At 41.6% G+C, this 18,836-nt stretch overlaps 1 protein-coding gene and 1 long non-coding RNA gene across 4 annotated transcripts in view; both read left to right on the top strand.

The window, feature by feature from the left end:
- The window catches only part of ERLIN1 (ER lipid raft associated 1), a 35,196-nt gene extending 24,868 nt beyond the window's left edge, over positions 1-10,328 (top strand). For 2 of the 3 annotated variants that reach the window (XM_063782066.1, XM_001167929.6), the window contains exons 9-11: positions 4,506-4,595; positions 5,476-5,555; positions 8,070-10,328. In XM_063782066.1, coding sequence (XP_063638136.1) covers positions 4,506-4,595; positions 5,476-5,555; positions 8,070-8,291 — 392 coding nt within the window. In that variant the 3' untranslated portion in view covers positions 8,292-10,328. The remainder of the gene's footprint in view (positions 1-4,505; positions 4,596-5,475; positions 5,556-8,069) is intronic. The other variant, XM_024346537.2, reaches the window with a different exon arrangement.
- A 5,861-nt stretch (positions 10,329-16,189) lies between these two features.
- LOC101059771 (uncharacterized) lies at positions 16,190-18,573 on the top strand. The gene is made up of 3 exons (XR_010147006.1): positions 16,190-16,308; positions 16,392-16,624; positions 18,403-18,573. It is a non-coding gene; the product is annotated as an uncharacterized LOC101059771 (long non-coding RNA).
- Positions 18,574-18,836: the final 263 nt, after the last annotated feature.

Genomic DNA, 18,836 nt, shown 5'->3' with positions numbered 1-18,836 from the left:
TTCAAGTGATCCACCTGCCTCAGTCTTCCAAAGTGCTAGGATTACAGGTGTGAGCCACTGTGCCCAGTCTGAAAATTTTTTCTACATATATTGAGATGTTTTTAAAGCTGTTAATATGGTAAATTATATTAACAGATTTATCTTTGTGTTCCTGGGACAAACAATCCACTTGGTCATTATATAGGTCATTATATACATTTTTATATAGTTTGCTGATAATTTCTTTAGAATTTTTACCTTTATTTTCATAAATGAGATCAGCTTATAATTTTCTTATACTTTTAGTGTTAGGTTTTTTTGTATCATGGTTATACTATCCCCAAGATGAGTTGAAGAGCATGGCTTCCTTTTCTGTGTTCTGTTGTATATCACATCATTATGTATCAGATCTGTATAATTTCATCTTTGTAGGTCTGGTGGAACTCGTAAAAGCCATCTTAGTCTTGTGAGGTTTCTGCTTTTTTTCATTTGCTTTTTGTGGTAACATTTAATCTGTTGATTTAATTCCTGTATTGAGTATAGGTCTATTCAGATACATGTTTTCTTTTTAAGCCAGTTTTGGTAATTATATTTTCATAGAAAATTGTTCATTTCATCTGATATTTCAAATTTTGGGGCATAAATTTGTTTGTAGAATTCTCTCATGATTTTTAAAACCTCTACCAAATCTGTGTGCCCCTTTTCATTGCTAATACTGTTTTCTTGTGCCTTTTCTTTTGCTGTATCAATTTTGCCAGAGGTCCGTTTTATTTTATTTATCTTTTCAGAGAATTGGCTTTTGTTTTGGTTTTGTTGATTGTTACTTTGTTTAAATTATATTATTTACACTTTTAAAAAAAATTTCCTTCCATCTTTTTTTTTTTTTTTTAGTTCATTTGTTCTTTTTTAACTTCTTGAGTTGGATAGTTAAGTTTCAGTCTTTTCTAGTGGAAACATGGAAGATTATAAATTTTCTTCTAAGGATTGCTTTAGCTATGTTTCACAGGTTTTGAAATGTACTTTGTATATTGGTGTTCAGTTTTAATTCTTTTAAAAACCTTTTCCTTCTAATTTCTTCTTTGGCTCATGAATTATTAAAAGTATATGCTTCAATTTCTGGTTTAGTGGGTTTTGAGGGGCTACCTTTTTATTGTTGATTTCCAATGTTACTACATTGTAGTCAGAAAATAAGACCTGTTATATGGATTCTTAAATATTTATTGAAAATTGCTTTGTGGCCTACCTGTACACGGTCCTTTTTTGTAAATGTCTGTGTGCTTGAAAAGATTGAATCTGTGTTCTCTGGTTGTTGGATGCAGGTTTCTTTATATACTCATTTGGTCAGGCTTATGAATTGTGTTGTTCACATCTTCTGTATTCTTCTAATTTTTGCCTTCTTGACCTATCAATTACTGAGAAAGATGTGTTAAAATTTCCCACTATGACCATGGGTTTGTTGACTTGTAATTTTTTTCTTTATATATTTTGGGACTATATCATTAAGAACATTCAGGTTCAGGATTGTTATATCTCCCTGGAGAATTGCTTCTGTTTTGTAATAATCTTTATCGCTAGATATGTTTTTAACTTAAGAGCTATTTTGCCTGATAATATAGCTATACCAGATTTTTCTTGGTTAGTTATTTTCTTGGTGTACCTTTTCCCATTCTTTTACTTTCAACTTTTCTATGTCGTTATGTTTTAGGTGTGTCTCTTGTAAACAGCATATAGCTGGATTTTGTAATCTTATCCAATGTGAGAATCTGTCTTTTAACTGGTGAGTTTAGTCTTTTTATATTTATTGTGGTTACTGCTATATTTGGATGTGTTTGTATCATTTGATTATGTGCTATTTACCATGCATTTTTCTCTGCTTCTTTTTCCCTTTTCTGATTGGTATTGAATTGATTGAATTTTCTTTTCTTTTCTTCCTTTTACTTGATTGGAAGTTTTACATTCCATTGCTGGAATGTATAACTAGTTGTTAATCATTCTGTCCTCTTCTTGAACAGTACCTTAGAATGCTTTAACTCTTATCACTGTCCTCCAGTCTTACATTTTATTATTGCATAGTGTTTTAGTTTCATGTTGTCTTTATCCTCCCATCAATTATGATCATTATGATTAATCCTTACAGTAAACATTTATTTTGATTGACATGTGTTGAGTAATGTTTTTTCCTCTCCATTGTTTCTGGTGATTTTTTTTTTCTAGTAATTTTTTTTTCAGTGAAGACTAAGGAGTGAAAGTTATCTTCGGTCCTCCTTGGTCTGAAAATGCTTTTATTTTATCCTTGAATGGTAATTTAGCCTACAATTCTAAACCAAGCTAATTTTTCCTTATCAATATGGCAGTATTATTTCAATTTTGTTTGGCTGCTTGCACCTATTTACAAGTATGCTGTTAGTCCAGTTGTTCCTTTTGAGTAATCAGCCTTTCTTCTCTTTTTGCTTTTAACATGTTTCTGTCTGTATTTGGGTGTTCTTCAGTTTCACTGTGACGTGGCTAGGTAGAGAAGAGGTTACTTCTTAACTGGGCTGGTTGGTAGAGTGTTTTAGTTCCCCTTTCATTAGAGTTGCAGCCCTCTAGAGGTCTCAGTTTTATGCAAGGGTCTTAGTCCTAATATCACAAGGCCTCATCTCCTGGTCTTGCATGGGTAATAACCCAGGTCCCACTCCCTTCTTGTCTAATAACCACCCCAGGGACACCACCATACAGGCTCTCGGCTCCCCCTTGGCTTAAGTTACTTGAGGATCTCTCATTCTTTCTTACAACTCAGCCATGCATTAAAAAACAAATTTGCTAAATTTCATCTAGCATTTTAAGAGGTTGTTAGCTAAAGGGTTTTCTCTCTGGCCTTTTGGCCTTTTGCACCATTTTTCTAGAAGTCTGGTCGTGCTTTTTATTGATTTATTCCCACATGACAGAGCTTTGTTGAATGAGATTACCACAACAGTCCCCCTATGTTGAGGCAACATCCTTTGGGTTCTAGCTGCAGGCTTCAGATCCCTCACCTTTTATTCATGTTTTATCTTGAGTTTCTGCTTACAGTTCAATTTCTAGCCCCATTGAACATAGTAGTTTAGTTTTTGGATGGTGTAATATAGATTGATTTTACATTGGTGGAGAAAGAGGGAATTATCTCCTGGAGTAGTTCGTAAAGCATACTGTATTATGGAAAGAAAAAAATCACTTGGAAGTTTTCTTTCCATTATGTACTTTCTCTAGGGGTCAGAGGTAAGATGTCTTAAAATACCCATCTTCTTTGACTGAAAAGGAGAATTGAGAATGTTCTTTAAGAATAGCAGTGATTGAATGTAAAGTGTAATTCAAGTCTTTCTTCGTTGTCCTGGGTCATTTGGGTAGGCCAGAGGTTTATTAAGGGTGTTGAGTTTCCTCTGCATGTACTTGCTTGCCACACCAACATGTTCACTCCCAATGCTTGTTTTCACCTTCTCAAATGAATCACCCTGCTTTCTGCTTTATTTCCCTACAGCAGTTGGAATACTCCTCTTCTGATACCATTTTCATCATGTCATTTCCCTAATGGTAACTTAACAGTAGATCCTGAGTATAGTAAAACTAAGCTCCTTAGCCTGTCACTCAAGACAGAGGTCTCCTAGCCCTCTTTCTCCTCTTATTTTTTGTTGTCTTCGCTTGTCAGCTGGTTCCATATCACCTCTCCATTGTGACTTGTTCATTTGTGCCTTCTTGTCTTTCTTTTTTTTGTTTTTGTTTTTGTTTTTGAGGCAGGGCCTCACTCTGTCACGCTGGCTGGAGTGCAGTGGCATGATCATGGCTCACTGTAGCCTTGACCTCCCAGGCTCAAGAGATCCTCTTGCCTCAGCCTCCTGTGTAGCTGGGACTATAGGCACGCACCATCATGCTTGGCTAATTTTTTAAATTTTTTCTAGAGATGGAGGTCTCACTGTGTTGCTTAAGCTGGTCTTGAACTCTTGGGCTTAAGAGATCCTCCTGCCTCAGCCTCCCAAAGTGCTGGGGTTACAGGCGTGAATCACCATGACTGGCCCTTCTTGTCTTTCTCTGTGCTTCCTGGCATGTCTTCTTAGGTCATATCCATTATTTCCTTTAAGATTACTTCCAGAAGGTCTTCCTTGGTTTAACTTATGTCACTCATTCTTTCTTTCTCCTGCCACATTAATTGTCCTGTGTTGCCATGCATTTATGTTGCTCTGTTTTTGTTCTGTGGTACTTTCATAAAGTATCTTTTTTTCCCATTAGCTTGTGGACCGTTGCTACAGAGTTGCATGAAGGACTGGCACTTTAACCTTTTTTTACTCCTTCTTCCCACAAAACTAGCACTGTCAAAATAGAACAGTAAATTAGGAAATAAATTCCCTTTTTTCCTTTGAGTAGTTTACAGTCTGACTAGATAAAACTTAGTGAAACAATTAGCACATAAAACTTTCTGTAATTAAATGTTAGACTGTGTGCTGCTGGTTCGAAGTGCCTCAGGTACTGTAGAAATGGTTTTGAATGTGTCTTCTTATGTTGTATGATTATAGAAGCAGAGAAGATTGCACAAGTGGCAAAAATTCGGTTTCAGCAGAAAGTGATGGAAAAAGAAACTGAAAAGCGCATTTCTGAAATCGAAGGTACATTGTGGGGAGAGGATGAAGCTCTGCCTGTCCCGAACTGCCTCCTCTCTGCTCCAGGGTTCAGGCCTTTGATTGTGGTGGGTGAGAAGGCCATTGACAGAATAATCTGGTCTGGAGGAAGTAGCTGGCCTGATAGTCTAAATAAACTTTTTTAAATTGCTATCACATTTCCAGCCTTTGGGTTTGTTTGTGACTGTGGGTAGCTCAGCTTTCCTTTTCTTCCTTAAATTGGGGCTTATTAGCTACCACTTTATTTTCAGGCAGACAAGGTATGAAAATTACCCATAATCAATAGTAAAGAATATACAAGATAATAAACCCCATCACGACCAGTTTCTTTTCCACCTGTCCAAAAAAAAACAAAATTAATTGGGGGGAAAAACAGTTTTCATGGAGGGCCTCACACTACTTGATTTCACATAGTGAGATGTTGATGTTCTTAGCTCGGTCTTGAAGTCACTTGTTTATATATTGCTGCTTCCTGTCTGTCTCTGTTGACTGATTCTGGATCAAATTTGCGGGGGCTGGAGACAATGCAGTAAATAGAGCTTTTATGTCTGGACTTACTTTACTTGAAGCTTAGTACCTGGGTGGAATGTAAGGCTTTGGGTGATAGGAGGTGGGAGAGTGGGTGGAGGAAAGAAGGAACAACTTAGAGTAGAAAACAAGTAGGCTCAGATGAGCTGAGAGTTATTTGACAGTGAAAAGAGTATTCCTCGTAGAGAAGTTGCTGTTTGGGGACTGGGACTTGAAAACTGCTAATAGGTTTTTAAAACTTTCAATGTGAAATAAGCAGTCACAATATTAAGCAGTGGGGAAAGGGACTCTTAACTAGCTGAGGGAATGGATTTATACCTTTCCTTTGTTTATTTGCTAGATGCTGCATTCCTGGCCCGAGAGAAAGCGAAAGCAGATGCTGAATATTATGCTGCACACAAATATGCCACCTCAAACAAGGTGACTGGCTCCCCGGCCACTTTCCTAATGATGCATTTCGGGGTTTTGCTTTCTCTTTTCAGGAGCTCTGATATGATAGAAGTGATTTTATCCATTGTCAAGAAAGTGTAGTGACCAAGACATCCTCCAGAATTAGTCAGTTAGCAAGAAATATTTCACATTGATTGGGTAGGGACACAGGCCAAATGCCGTAATTCCATTCATTTGTACTGCTATATAAGGCTGAATAATTAATTAAGTTGAAGGTCTTCTGAAATAAGAGTGACAGAAGAGTAAAGTCTATTTAGAATTGCTTTCCAAATAAGGTAGTTTTTCTGGTAGATACCTAGCTTGATTAGAGCAGTATTTCTCATCAAAGGCATTCCTGGCATTTGGGGTTGAGATACTTTTTCATTGTTGAAGACCATCTCATGCATCGTAGGATATTTTGTATCCCTGGCCCTTGTCTACTGAATGTCAGTAGTGGTCACCAGTTGTTTTAACTGCCACACACACATGCATGTATTTCCATATGCCCCTTGTTGAGTATTCCTTGTTTATTGGATTTAAAAAACTATTCCAGTCATGAGGAATTTCATGTGGGATAACTTGAGAAGGCAGGTTGGGTGATATATAGGTGATAATTTGGTGTAAGGACTGGGGTAAGCTGGCTAGAGGGTACAGGGCTAGTGAGCAGGGGCTATTTAAGAGGCAGCTAGAACTCCGATAGTATTCTGAGAAGGGAAGGGTATGTCCAAGATTTATAAGGTTATTGTGGAGCAGATTGGAACAGATAAAGGGTTGAGAAAGAGATTACTAAAGTGGATGATGCAGTTTGAAGGATTAGAGTCAAGTTTTAAGATATAGACAGGGCTTTTAATTTAGAAAGGAACAACATAATCCGTATTTAGAAGAAATGATAAGATGATAGAATGAGAGTTGTCAGTACTTTGAAAACCAATATAAATTTTAAACTGAACATAACATTGAAAGACACAGTTCTATAGACACAGAATGGAATTTGGCCAAGAGAAAGGCATGACAGGAAACTCCAGTTGTGGAAACTAGGAGTCCAAATCTAATGGGAGAAGCTCGTCAGGCACAAGTTTCAAGACCTTGCCATTGAGGTCTACCTTATTCAGAAAGGGGCAGTAGTTTTATGCCATTTTGAAAAATGTGACTGAGATACTAACCTATATTAAAAAGGCTTGAGGAAGAAATGTGGTTGTGCACTATGACCAGATTTGATTGGAGTGTTTCGACAGAGGATATGAATCACCTGGAGAAGATAGAGATCCAAAGAGTGAAAGATGTCAAAGTGTAGAAAATAAATGCTGTAGGACTGTGAAGGACAAGATGGACTTTTGCCTGGGGGACAGGCCAGGACTCAAGATAAGGAGAGGATCACAGAGCAGGGTCTGAGGGGCTTTGAAAGGCATATGTTACAGGGAACAGTGGAAATGGGTTTTAATCAAATCCAGATAGATTCTGGTTAGATACCTCTTGGCATCCTGATTTAGACAAAACAAAACAGTGTGACAGAGGGAGATCTGGTGGTCGACGAGTTTTAATCAAACCCAGATAGGTTCTGGTTAGATACATCTTGGCATCCTGATTTAAACAAAACAAAACACTGTCACATAGATCTGGTGGTCGACGAACATCTGTCTGTCACAAGCAGCTTAAACATCCAGCTTCTGGGGAAAGGTAGAAGGCCAGATCAGGTGACATCTTGAGATTTTATTCTAGTTCTAGAATTTGTTCAAGAAAAGCAGAATCACAGCTAATGATAAGATAATGAGCACCAGCCCTTGCTTTGAAGTTCTGCTCTCATCCACTGACCTGTGTATCTCTCTCAAGAGAATCAACAGAGAACCAGGCATGATGGCTCATTCCTGTAGCCTCCCTGGAGGCTAAGATGAGAGTATCTCTTGAGCCCAGAAGTTTGAGGCTGCAGCAGCGAGCTATAATTGAACCACTGCATTCCAGCCTGGGCAACAGAGTGAGATCTCATCTCCAAAAAAAAAAAAAAGGCTGGGTGCAGTGGCTCACATCTTTGATTCCAACACTTTGGGAGGCCAAGGTAGGAGGATTGTTTGAGGCCAGGAGTTTGAGACCAGCCTGGCAACATAGACCCCATCTCTACAAAAATAAAAATAATTTTTTTAGAAAAGAGAATCAACAGAAACTCCAGACCAATTCCAGGTTGAATTCAACTAGATGAAATGAAAGTCACTGTAGAAATATTAGTTATTATCATTAGTTATCACAAATTGTTTTCCAACTCCCCCATCCTTTTATTAAAAAGTGAACAGCTTCTCTTGCATTAAGTCAGGAGCTTAATGAAGGAGTTTTAAGTCAGGAACGCAGCTGTTAATGTGATAGCCACTCTCCAAAGTGAGAGAGGGTCATTGGCAGTTATTCAGACTTGACTCATGATACTCAGGAGAGCAATAGGTGAAATGTATATAGGGAGAGAGAAGACTGTTGCACCAGAGTATTCTGATGCCTTTGCTCTTGTTTGCTCCCACACAGCACAAGTTGACCCCGGAATATCTGGAGCTCAAAAAGTACCAGGCCATTGCTTCTAACAGTAAGATCTATTTTGGCAGCAACATCCCTAACATGTTCGTGGACTCCTCATGTGCTTTGAAATATTCAGATATTAGGACTGGAAGAGAAAGCTCACTCCCCTCTAAGGAGGCTCTTGAACCCTCTGGAGAGAACGTCATCCAAAACAAAGAGAGCACAGGTTGATGCAAGAGGTGGAAATGTTCTCCATATCAAGATGTGGCCCAAGGGGTTAAGTGGGAACAATCGTTATACGGACTCTTCAGATTTACAGAGAACTTACACTTCATCTGTTCCACCTCTCCTGCGATAGTCCTGGGTGCTCCACTGATTGGAGGATAGAGCCAGCTGTCTGACACACAAATGGTCTTTTCAGCCACAGTCTTATCAAGTATCCTATATGTGTTCCTTTCTAAACTGCTACTCATGAATGAGGAAAGTCTGATGCTAAGATACTGCCTGCACTGGAATGTTAAACACTAAATATATAACAAGCTGTGTTTTCCTAAGCTGAGATCTGTTGAATAATGTTTACATTGGTCCCCCGGGGAAATGTATGCTCAGCCACCATTCAAGAGATGACTGAGAAGGAGATGGTAAGTTCAAGAAGACTGATTGCACCTGGGACCCAGGCCCTTTCTTTGGGATCCAGTCCCAGCCTTCATCCATGTGATTAAGATCCAGGCCGCTGAAGTTCCCCAGGAAATGATCTTCCACTTGAGCAACCTTTTACTTGATACGATTTGCACCTTTCTGTTTTCCTGCAGTCAGGGTGGTGGCCTGCAGGGACCTGAGCTTTGCTACCCAACCAGATTCCTCATAGAGATTCCTAATCACTAGTTTCTTGTATTCATAAACTCAGAGATACAGAGGGCTTGGTTTGAAGTTTGGGGTGAGATGAAACCTTTGCTCTGAGCCAAAGCTCTGGGGCCCTGCATTCCCTCCATTGGGTTGATGACTGTCAGCATCACTGCCGCAGGCCATGCTTGACTAAGGTACCTGGTTTTAGCCACAGCCACCTCCTTGTATGTTACCTTTCAGCTCTGGCCAAGAGTGGGACAGGGCTTTAACCACAAATAGGAGCAGCATGCAATTCCTAGTGACTTGCTGCACAGTATTGTATCATGATTACAGGAAGTTTTTATTTTTAAAACTGGATCTGGGGTATATTCATTTGCCCCATCACCTCTGTCTAAAGGCCCAAGTCCTAGGGCTGCCATGGTCACAAGCACACTGATGATCCTTAAGATTGTTTATCTGGAGCCCACATAGTGTGGAACAAAAAGTCACCTAGAAAGCATCCTTGGTCATCATTGTCTCCTTCCCACCTGGCCCGGAGATGCTTAAATCCAAGTTGTTTCTCCAGCTCTCACCTCCCCCAGGAGATCAGGATTCCACTGACGTCCTGGGCAGCCAGTGAATTTAATTTTCCATGAGAAACAACAGAGTTAACCTGTGGCATTAGGAGACCTACTTCATGTGGACCCTTTTTTTCCTTCAGTTTAACTTTTCTGGAGCAGTGTGCTGCGTAGTTCGGCCTGAGTTTGTGCAGCTTGTTAAGACAACTCTTGTGTACACTATGTTGAAGCTCAACAAAAAAGTCATGGGACCACTTCTAGAAATCTTTCAGCTGTCAGGCCTGTCAGTCTCGTGACAGTTTGTTGGTTGTGCCAAACACTTTATTTGGGAAAGGAAAGCCCAGATTTGAATGGGTCTTTCCCCTGGGCCTTATCCTATAGAGGCATTTGTAATATGGAGAAAATAATTTTTCATTTTTGCTCATTTAATTCTATAAGTTCTCTTTATAAATGAATTTTGTGTTCTTTAGTTCTCCTTAGAGGAACTTTTGAATTATAAAAATAAAATCTTTACCTGTCGAATTGTTGCTGCAGATGATTGTTGTGGAAAATCTGGATCATTGACCTCTGTGCTTTCATTCCTAGAGATGTTTTATAGTTACATGAGCAAAAGCTGTTGCCCCAAAGTGATGGCCCTGGAGGCAGGGCTGAGGAACAGGGAAATGCCGCTGTGAAGTCTTAAAGCACTTCTGCTTAAACTCCACGTGTGAGGAGTGTGCCTCCCTGTGCCCTCTCAGCTCTGAGGCTGGCCGTCTTTCGGGGTGTTCCTTTTGGCAAATATACACTGTAATCTTGAGTCTAAATTTATATGTTGAAATGCTACCTTTTTTAAAATAAGAAACTAAATAAAATTATTTTACTATCAGTGATTTGTGTTTTTTTTCCCATGTCTTCATTTTTCTGTCATCTTAACATGCTCCTAAGGCTGTCTTGCACATTTCAACTAGGGAGCCAGTTTATTTGCGGGTTTAACTTAACTGTAGAGGCTTTTATACTCTTGCCAGAATACTGCCTACCTGGTATAAGAATGTTTAAAGCAAGGTGTCCGCTCTTTGCTGACTCCTGGAATTTAACAAGGGGTGTTCTTCTAATCCTTTGTGGGACAGGGCCTGTGGCAGAGGGGCAAGGAGGGAGGATGGAGCATCAGGCCACTGGGATCCGTCCCTGAGAGCAAAAGTACTTCTGCACTGAGGAGGGGAGGAGACAGACCAAGCCAGAGAAGGACAATTTGTGTAAATTATAACTGGTAATGTAATGGCACAATATAACCAACTTGACTATTAAGATGTTAGCGGCCCAAGAGCCAGAGTTGGACCTGCTCTTCCCAAACATTCTGTATTTCCTCCTGGGATCAATTTCCTGGTGATCTTGGGCCAGCAGGGAGTGGTAATGGGAGTTGTGGGGAAAGCAGCTCTTTCCTCCTGTTCTTATGGGATCAACCCCATAGTATCCTAGGTCAGTTGCTGTGGACCTGAGAATAATTTGAACTGACCATCCTATAGGCTATTGGTAGGTATTAAAATGAAGTGATTTCTGCCTCTTCTGTGGCAAAAGAATTTGTGAATTAGAAGCCGTGGCTTCTAATTGCTTTAGGATTAAGTCTCAAATGTGTACACACGAAGTTCGTGATCTGGCCCCTGCTGTCCTCTCCAGCCACCCTTCTCTAAGGTCCCTAAATGCACCTTCTGTCTGTCCCTTCTCATACGTTGTTCCATCTGCCTGGTTCACTTTCCTTCCCTCGTAGTGCTGACTTTCCTCAGCCAACTCCTGAGTCTTCATCACTTCTTCAGATGTAAAAGCTTCAGTTCACTTTGAACTGCTTGGCCTGGGTTAGCATCCTGTATGTCCCCCCCCGTCACACGTCATGCACACTTCATGTCTCATTATGTGCTCAATGTCTGTTTTCACAGATGCTAATCTCTCTGAGGGCGGGGGCTGTGGCTGTGCTGTTCCCTGGGGATTGTTTCTGTTGCTAATGCCTAAGATGGCATCTGGCCCATATGAGATGGCTTTGTTGCATGAAAGAGCAAAAAGTTGAATATGACATGCAGGTAAATCAGGCAAGTGAGTCATGGAAAAAACTTAGAAGTGAGCCTACAGTGTCCATGTCAGGACTTTATGTGTAACCATGGGAAGTTACCTAACATCTCTGAACCTGATTACTCATCCTTGCAGGGTCACTCTTCAGTGGATTCAGGAGGATATGTTGTTGCATCTAGTGTAGAGATTTGCACGTGGTAATTGCTGGGATGCATTAGTTCACCTTGTCTACAGGAGTCAATTGTCTACAGGAGTCAATATATGTGTCTGTCTCTGAGTAACTATAAGTTCCCATAGTGGAGAGAGTGAGCACAGTGCCTGCTACCTGCAATTGCATAATAGAACACGTAGATTAATGTCTTCACCAGCTATGAGCTAAGCTAGCTGGATGTTAAACCCCAACCACAGCCCTCCAGGAGCATCCCAACAAGCTGGGCCGGCTTCTCATCTTTCTCCTGGTCTCTGCCCTGGTATAAGCACTTAAACTGAATTTACTGGGCCGGGTGCAGTGGTTCATGCCTGTAATCCCAGCACTTTGGGAGGCTGAGGCAGTCAGATCATGAGGTCAGGAGCTCAAGACCAGCCTGATCAACATGGTGAAACCTCATCTCTACTAAAAATACAAAAATTAGCTGGGTGTGGTAGCACGTGCCTATAATCCCAGCTACTCAGGAGGCTGAGGTAGGAAAATCACTTGAACCTGGGAGGTGGAGGTTGTAGTGAGCCGAGATCGAGCCACTGCACTCCAGGCTGGGCGACAGAGCAAGACTCTGTCTCAAAACAAACAAACAAACAAACAAAAAATTTACTGTTAATTCATTGCTCACTCCTAGTGTCTATTTTGACATAGACCGTCATGCAGAATGACGTTTTACTTGTTTCCCTTACCATATTTCTTCTGAATTAGTACCTATCTTTCCAATTTTTCTTATTTCTTTCAATCAACTTTTCTACCTTTTTTTAAATTTTATTTTAAAAAATGTCTTCTTCCGGTGGGGCTCGGTGGCTCACACCTGTAATCCCAGCATTTTGGAAGGCTAAGGCGGGCAGATCAACTGAGGTCAGGAGTTTGAGACCAGCATGGCTAACATGGTGAAACCCTGTTTCTACTAAAAATACACACAAAAAATAGTCTCCTTTCTTTCTTCCTATAAATATTTATTGAGTATCTACTGTAGGCTAGTTGCTGAGGCAACAAAAAGCCATATAGCCTTGTGTGTGTGTGTAGGATGGGGCAATACAGCAAGTAAGTAGGCAAGTGTGATAGTGTGGTAAGTAAGCAGGGTGTTCACTGGGTGCTGTGGGGCACCAGTAAAGATCAGCCCAGCCTTTTGGTTTCTAGGAAGCAATGTCTGATCTGAGCCAAATTTTTAAGGATGGACAGGAGGCAGCCAGCCAGCTGAAGAGAGCAGTGGTGATGGTGGAGTGTGTTCCAGGCAGTGGGAGAAGCACTTGCTATTGCATTTCAAAATGCAGTGCCAGGAGGCATGAGAGGCTGTCCACTGCAAACCTTATGAGGCTCTACTATTACTTCATTTCATAGCTGAGATCTAGAGAGATTACATTACTCAAGATCCCATGAATATGAGTGGCAAAGTAAGGATTTGAACCTGTCATATTCCAGATCCAAGTTTACCACAGCCCTTTATATTTGCCTTTGAAGCCATTAGGTTTAGGGTGATGGAAGCTCTAAATTGAGGGGAGATTTTAGAGGATGTTTATAGAGATTTGTAAGCCCTGCAATCGAGGTCAGGAAAAGGGATAATGAGATGGTTCATGTGTGAAGTGGTGACTTATGGGTGACTTCTCTGCCCTCTGCAGGACTTGGCAGAGGTGCTCTTAGTAAGCTGAGCGGTATGACAGCTGATTCCAGAAAGATCAGCCCTTTGGAGCCTGGGGGAGCAGCTCCCCTTATTTGGGTTACAAAGCAAGTGGAGGTGAACAGTGCAGGGCTGATGGCACAACACCCAGATCCTGTTTGCAGATGTGAATCACTCATTCTCCCAGTTGCTGGGAGTGTTCATGGTGACAGCTTTTAGCAGAGTCGCTCTGCAGAAATTTTCCTTGGCTAAAGACCCCTGCCCCGGGCCAAGATCACATCCCCTTCCTGGGGACAGCACATTCCATAAGTGGTTGATGCAGGGGTAGAAAGGCAATTTGTTCAAAACAAAATTGCATTGGTTTTCTCCATATGCAAGTCTGTCAGGGTGTGCATCTTAATAGGCACAATAACTGCAACTGGATTTCAGACACATAAGGCAGGTTCTGACAAACTGGGTGTGTCTGATGCCTCTGGCGCCCTATCACAATTCCACTCCACCCCACCTCTAATTCCAGCTGTGGCCATGGTAGACAGTTCCATGAGGCATCAATTCACTTTCCTCTGACTGCATCTCACCTCACACATGAGCTGCACTTACTGCTTTTCACCCTAGGGATCCTCCAACGCTATGGAGGCTGCAGTCAGTCCAAACATATGCTCAACTCAAGCACAAGAATTAATAGCCTCTGGGACAACCCCCAACTGGTAGGAGACAGGACCACAAATGGTTAGAGAGGAGGTGACCCAAAAAAACCTTTTCAATGGAGACAGCAACCCTCCTGACACAAGAGAAACTGTGAAAATCACATTAAATACAATTCGACAGATGTTTGTTGAGTACCTGATATGTGCCAGGAAACCTAAAATGTATAAAGTAATGGGCCAGTAATGAACAACAGTGAGTAAGACAGACATAGTCTCTGCTCTCTTAGAATCAACAGTCTTGGGCTGGGCGTGGTGGCTCACGCCTGTAATCCCAGCACTTTCGGAGGCAGAGGCAGGCGGATCACGAGGTCAGGAGTTCGAGACCAGCCTGGCCAATATGGTGAAACCCCATCTCTACTAAAAATACAAAAATTAGCCGGGTATGGTGGCATGTGCCTGTAGTCCCAGCTACTTGGCAGGCTGAGGCAGGAGAATCACTTGAAGCCAGGAGGCAGAGGTTGCAGTGAGCTGAGATCACGCCACTGCACTCCAGCCTGGGGGACAGAGTGAGGCTCTGTCTCAAAAAAAAAAAAAAGAACAGTCTGGTGGGAAAGTAGACCATAACCAAAGCACTTGAGAGACTTATCAAAGTGGGAGGAATGCAGTGCTAGGAGGGTCTAAAAAAAGAGGGAGAAGATAAAGAATGAAAAAGAGCATCAGCCAGTTAAAGATCGGGGAATAACAACTCAATAAAAAGACAACCCAATTTTAAAATGGGCAAAGGATCTCAACAGACATTTCTTCAGACAAGGTATACAAATGGCCAATAAAAACATGAAAAAGGGCCGGGCGCGGTGGCTCAAGCCTGTAATCCCAGCACTTTGGGAGGCCGAGGCTGGCGGATCACGAGGTCAGAAGATCGAGACCATCCTGGCTAACACGGTGAAACCCCGTCTCTACTAAAAATACAAAAAATCAGCCAGGCGTGGTGGCGGGTGCCTGTAGTCCCAGCTACTTGGGAGGCTGAGGCAGGAGAATGGCGTGAACCCAGGAGGCAGAGCTTGCAGTGAGCCGAGATCGTGCCACTGCACTCCCGCCTGGGCGACAGAGCAAGACTCCGTCTCAAAAAAAAAAAAAAAGAAAAGAAAAAAAAACATGAAAAAGATGGTCGACATCTTTAGTCATTAGAGGAATGCAACAAGATAGCCACTTCACACCCACTAGGATGGCTATAATAAGAAAGGCAGTAACTAGTGTGGGCAAGGAAGTGAAGCAATTGGAATCTGCATAATATGCTGGTAGGAATGTAAAATGAGGGCACTGCCTTAGAAAACATTTTACAGTTTCTCAAAATGTTAAACAGAGTTAACATACGATCCAGCAATCTCACTTCTGGGTATCTACCCAAAAGAATGAGAACATGTCCACACGAAGACTTGCGCTCTATAGCAGCATTATGCATAGTAGCCAGAAGGTGGACACAACTCCAGAGTGTCCATCACCTGATGAATGGATAAATCAAATGTGGTCTATCCATGCAATGGAATATTCTATAAAAAAGGAATGAAGTACTGATGCATGCTACAACACGAATAAGCCTTGAAAACATTAGGCTAAGAGGAAGAAGCCAGGTTCTAGTTATATTAAATGTTCATCATAGACACATCCCTATGGACGAAAAGACTGGTGGTTGCCTGAGGCTGGGAGGAGAGGGAATTGAGTAGCTGCTAATGGGCATGGCGTTTCTTCTTGGGGTAATGAAGAGATTTTAAAATTTGATTTTGGTGGTAGTTGCATAATTCTGTATATACTAAAAGCTATTGAGGCTGGGCACGGTGGCTCACGCCTGTTATCCCAGCACTTTGGGAGGCTGAGGTGGGCAGATCATTTGAGGTCAGGAGTTTGAGACTAGCCCAGCCAACATGGTGAAATCCTGTCTCTACTAAAAATACAAAAAAAAAGTAGCTGGGCATGGTGGCGTCCGCCTGTAATCCCAGCTACTGGGGGAGGCTGAGGCAGGAGAATCACTTGAACCCAGGAGACGGAGGTTGCGGTGAGCCAAGATCGTGCCATTGCACTCCAGCCTGGGTGAGAGAGCAAGACTCTATCTCAAAAAATAAAAATTAAAAAAATAAAAAATAAAAACTACTGAACTGTATACTTTAAATTATAAATTATATGGCATATGAATTATATCTCAAGCTGTTATTTTTTTAAAGGATTGAGTAATAGTGTGAAGACCTCAGTTCAAGAACCTTCCAGAAATGGTAAAAAAACATTCAATATAGGCGCAACATTATTAGTGAGAATGCGAGCACCAAAACAGGAGGCTGAAGAGGTGGGTGTGAGAAGAGGGGAAGGGCAAGGTAGAGCATGGTGGGCCTTCTAAGTCTTATTACCCATTGGTGGCTTTTCCCAAAGGTTGGAAACAAACCTTTCAAAGAAAGCTTTTTGCGACAAGATGGCGGCAGCTGCCCAGGGCAGGAGAAGTGGTGGTGGCGGAGGCAGTAGTGGGGCCAGCGGTGGTCTCAGCTGCGTGACAGGCAGTAGCCTCAGTGGCATGTTGGCTAAGTGGAAGACGGATGAGAAGCATGGAAAAACTGACAAGTGGGATGGATCCGCTATGAAAAACTCTGGATGATTCTGCCAGAAAGGTAATTCTGGAAAAATACCCGTAGGGGGAGAATTTTGGTCTCATTGACATTTGCCTCACTATCTGATTGCACTCCTGTTTCCTTACCATAGTAGCTTTGATTTGGGATTCTGTGCACCCCTTTGCCGAGTCCAAGCCCGTTTTGGCCATGTGCATCCTATCCTATTTTGTGATGATGGGGATTCTGACCATTTATTTATTTTTTTATGTTTTGAGTCAGAGTCTCGCTGTACCACCCAGGCTGGAGTACAGTGCCACAATCTTGGCTCACTGCAACCTGTGTCTCCTGGGTTCAAGTGATTCTTGTGCCTCAGTCTCCCGAGTAGCTGGGATTATAGGCACATGTCACCAAGCCTGGCTGATTTTTGTGTTTTTAGTACAGACGGGGTTTTGCCATGTTGGCCAGGCTGGTCTCGAACTCCTGGCCTCAAGTGATCTGCCCGCCTTGGCCTCCCAAAGTGCTGGGATTACAGGCGTGAGCCAGGCGCCCAGTCATGACCATTTATATAGCTCACATAAGAAGAGCGTCTTTCTTGTGGCCCACAGGAAGGATCCTGCAGGAGTGGATCCTGATATTTGGCAGCTGGCCTTCATCAATGGGAGAAGAAGGCAGCTGCGGGAAGCCGAATTCACCAAGTTCATTGCTAAGTTTTTTGACCACGGTGGGACACTGGTCAGGGATGCATAAGAGCCTAAAATATCCAGGCTCCATGACAGTCTCACCACAGAAAGAAAATAAAATAGCCAGTTCTCACAGCAGCCCTCTTTCTGCTGGATCATGCTGAAAATATAGAAAATTTTAAATGCGTAAAGTAAGAAATGTTTAAAATGTCCCTGTTTTGTCCTGAAATTTTATTCTGGATAAATAGGATCTTCTAGCAAGATATGAGAAGGTGTAGCCTGATGTCTGGCTGTAACCTCCTTGGTCTGCTGATTACATTGTTTTGATTTGCTTTTCTGGAAAAGCACTTTTGCTAAAAGCGGTACAGATTTTTTCCTTTGAACCTAGCAGTACTTTATATAGTATAGCTTTGTGCCATGCAGTGCTTGAAGACTCAATTTAAAAATATTATTAGGCCAGGCGTGGTGGCTCATGCCTGTAATCCCAGCACTTTGGGAGGCCGAGGTGGGCAGATCATGAGGTCAGGAGTTCGAGACCAGCCTGGCCAACATGGTGAAACCCCGTCTCTACTAAAAATACAAAAATTAGCTGGGTGTGGTGGCAGGTGCCTGTAATCCAAGCTACTTGGGAGGCTGAGGCAGGAGAATCGCTTGAACCCGGGAGGCAGAGGTTTCACAGCCGAGATCACACCACTGCACTCCAGCCTGGGTGACAGAGCGAGACTCCATCTCAAAAAAATAAAAAAATAAAAAAAAATATATATATGTATATATATATGTATATGTATGTGTGTATGTATGTGTGTGTATATATATATATACACACATATATATAATTAACCTGTTGCTCTTTTTAATTCCTATTTCAACATGTGTTTCCCTGAAGAATTCAGGATACAACTTCTTGTGTATGACAGGTTTCCTTCACACATTGTTTTTGTGAGTGTGTACATAGCTGATGGGGAGAATTTTAAAAATACATCGCTTTAGAAAATTGGTTTAAAACAGACCTTCTGTCTGTTACATTTTGTGCTCTTAATCAATTGAAGAAGCCAATGGCATTTTTAGTTTTATATTGTGTTTTCCACTAGTATATCCCTGTTGATTCATTGCTACTTTTTATTAACTGACATTTTCTAAAATGTTTTTCAATAAAAGGAAAGAAGATGTGGGGGAAAAAAAAAAACCTTTCAAGAGTTTTAAGCAGAAGACGGACATGATTCTGTCATTGTCAAAGTACCCTTCACCCAACGTGTTTACCAGTTCCCTCTATTTATTCACCTGCTTTCCACATCCAAATCAACATTAAAGTTCCAACTTTTCACAGTATTTCAAAGTCAATAATTTACTTCCCTGAAATGTCTGCAAGTGTATACTCGCAGAAACAGCAAAAACACCAGTGGATGCTGGTTTCACAGACGGTACCAAAAGGAAGACAAATATATGTGAGGACCCCCAGCTGATTCTCTCTACTTTGGTTTTTCTCCATGCACAAGCCCATCCTCAGCCCTGGCCCCATCCTCATGGGCCCTAAAACCCTTTACATAAAAATCCTCCTGGTCCTTGTGCTAGTGGATACGTGAATGCAGGCT

This window comes from Pan troglodytes, chromosome 8 (assembly GCF_028858775.2).
Source record: "Pan troglodytes isolate AG18354 chromosome 8, NHGRI_mPanTro3-v2.0_pri, whole genome shotgun sequence".
Classification (NCBI taxonomy): domain Eukaryota; kingdom Metazoa; phylum Chordata; class Mammalia; order Primates; family Hominidae; genus Pan; species Pan troglodytes.
Note: the sequence above shows the minus strand (reverse complement) of the source record. Positions and strands in the feature narration are given on the sequence as shown.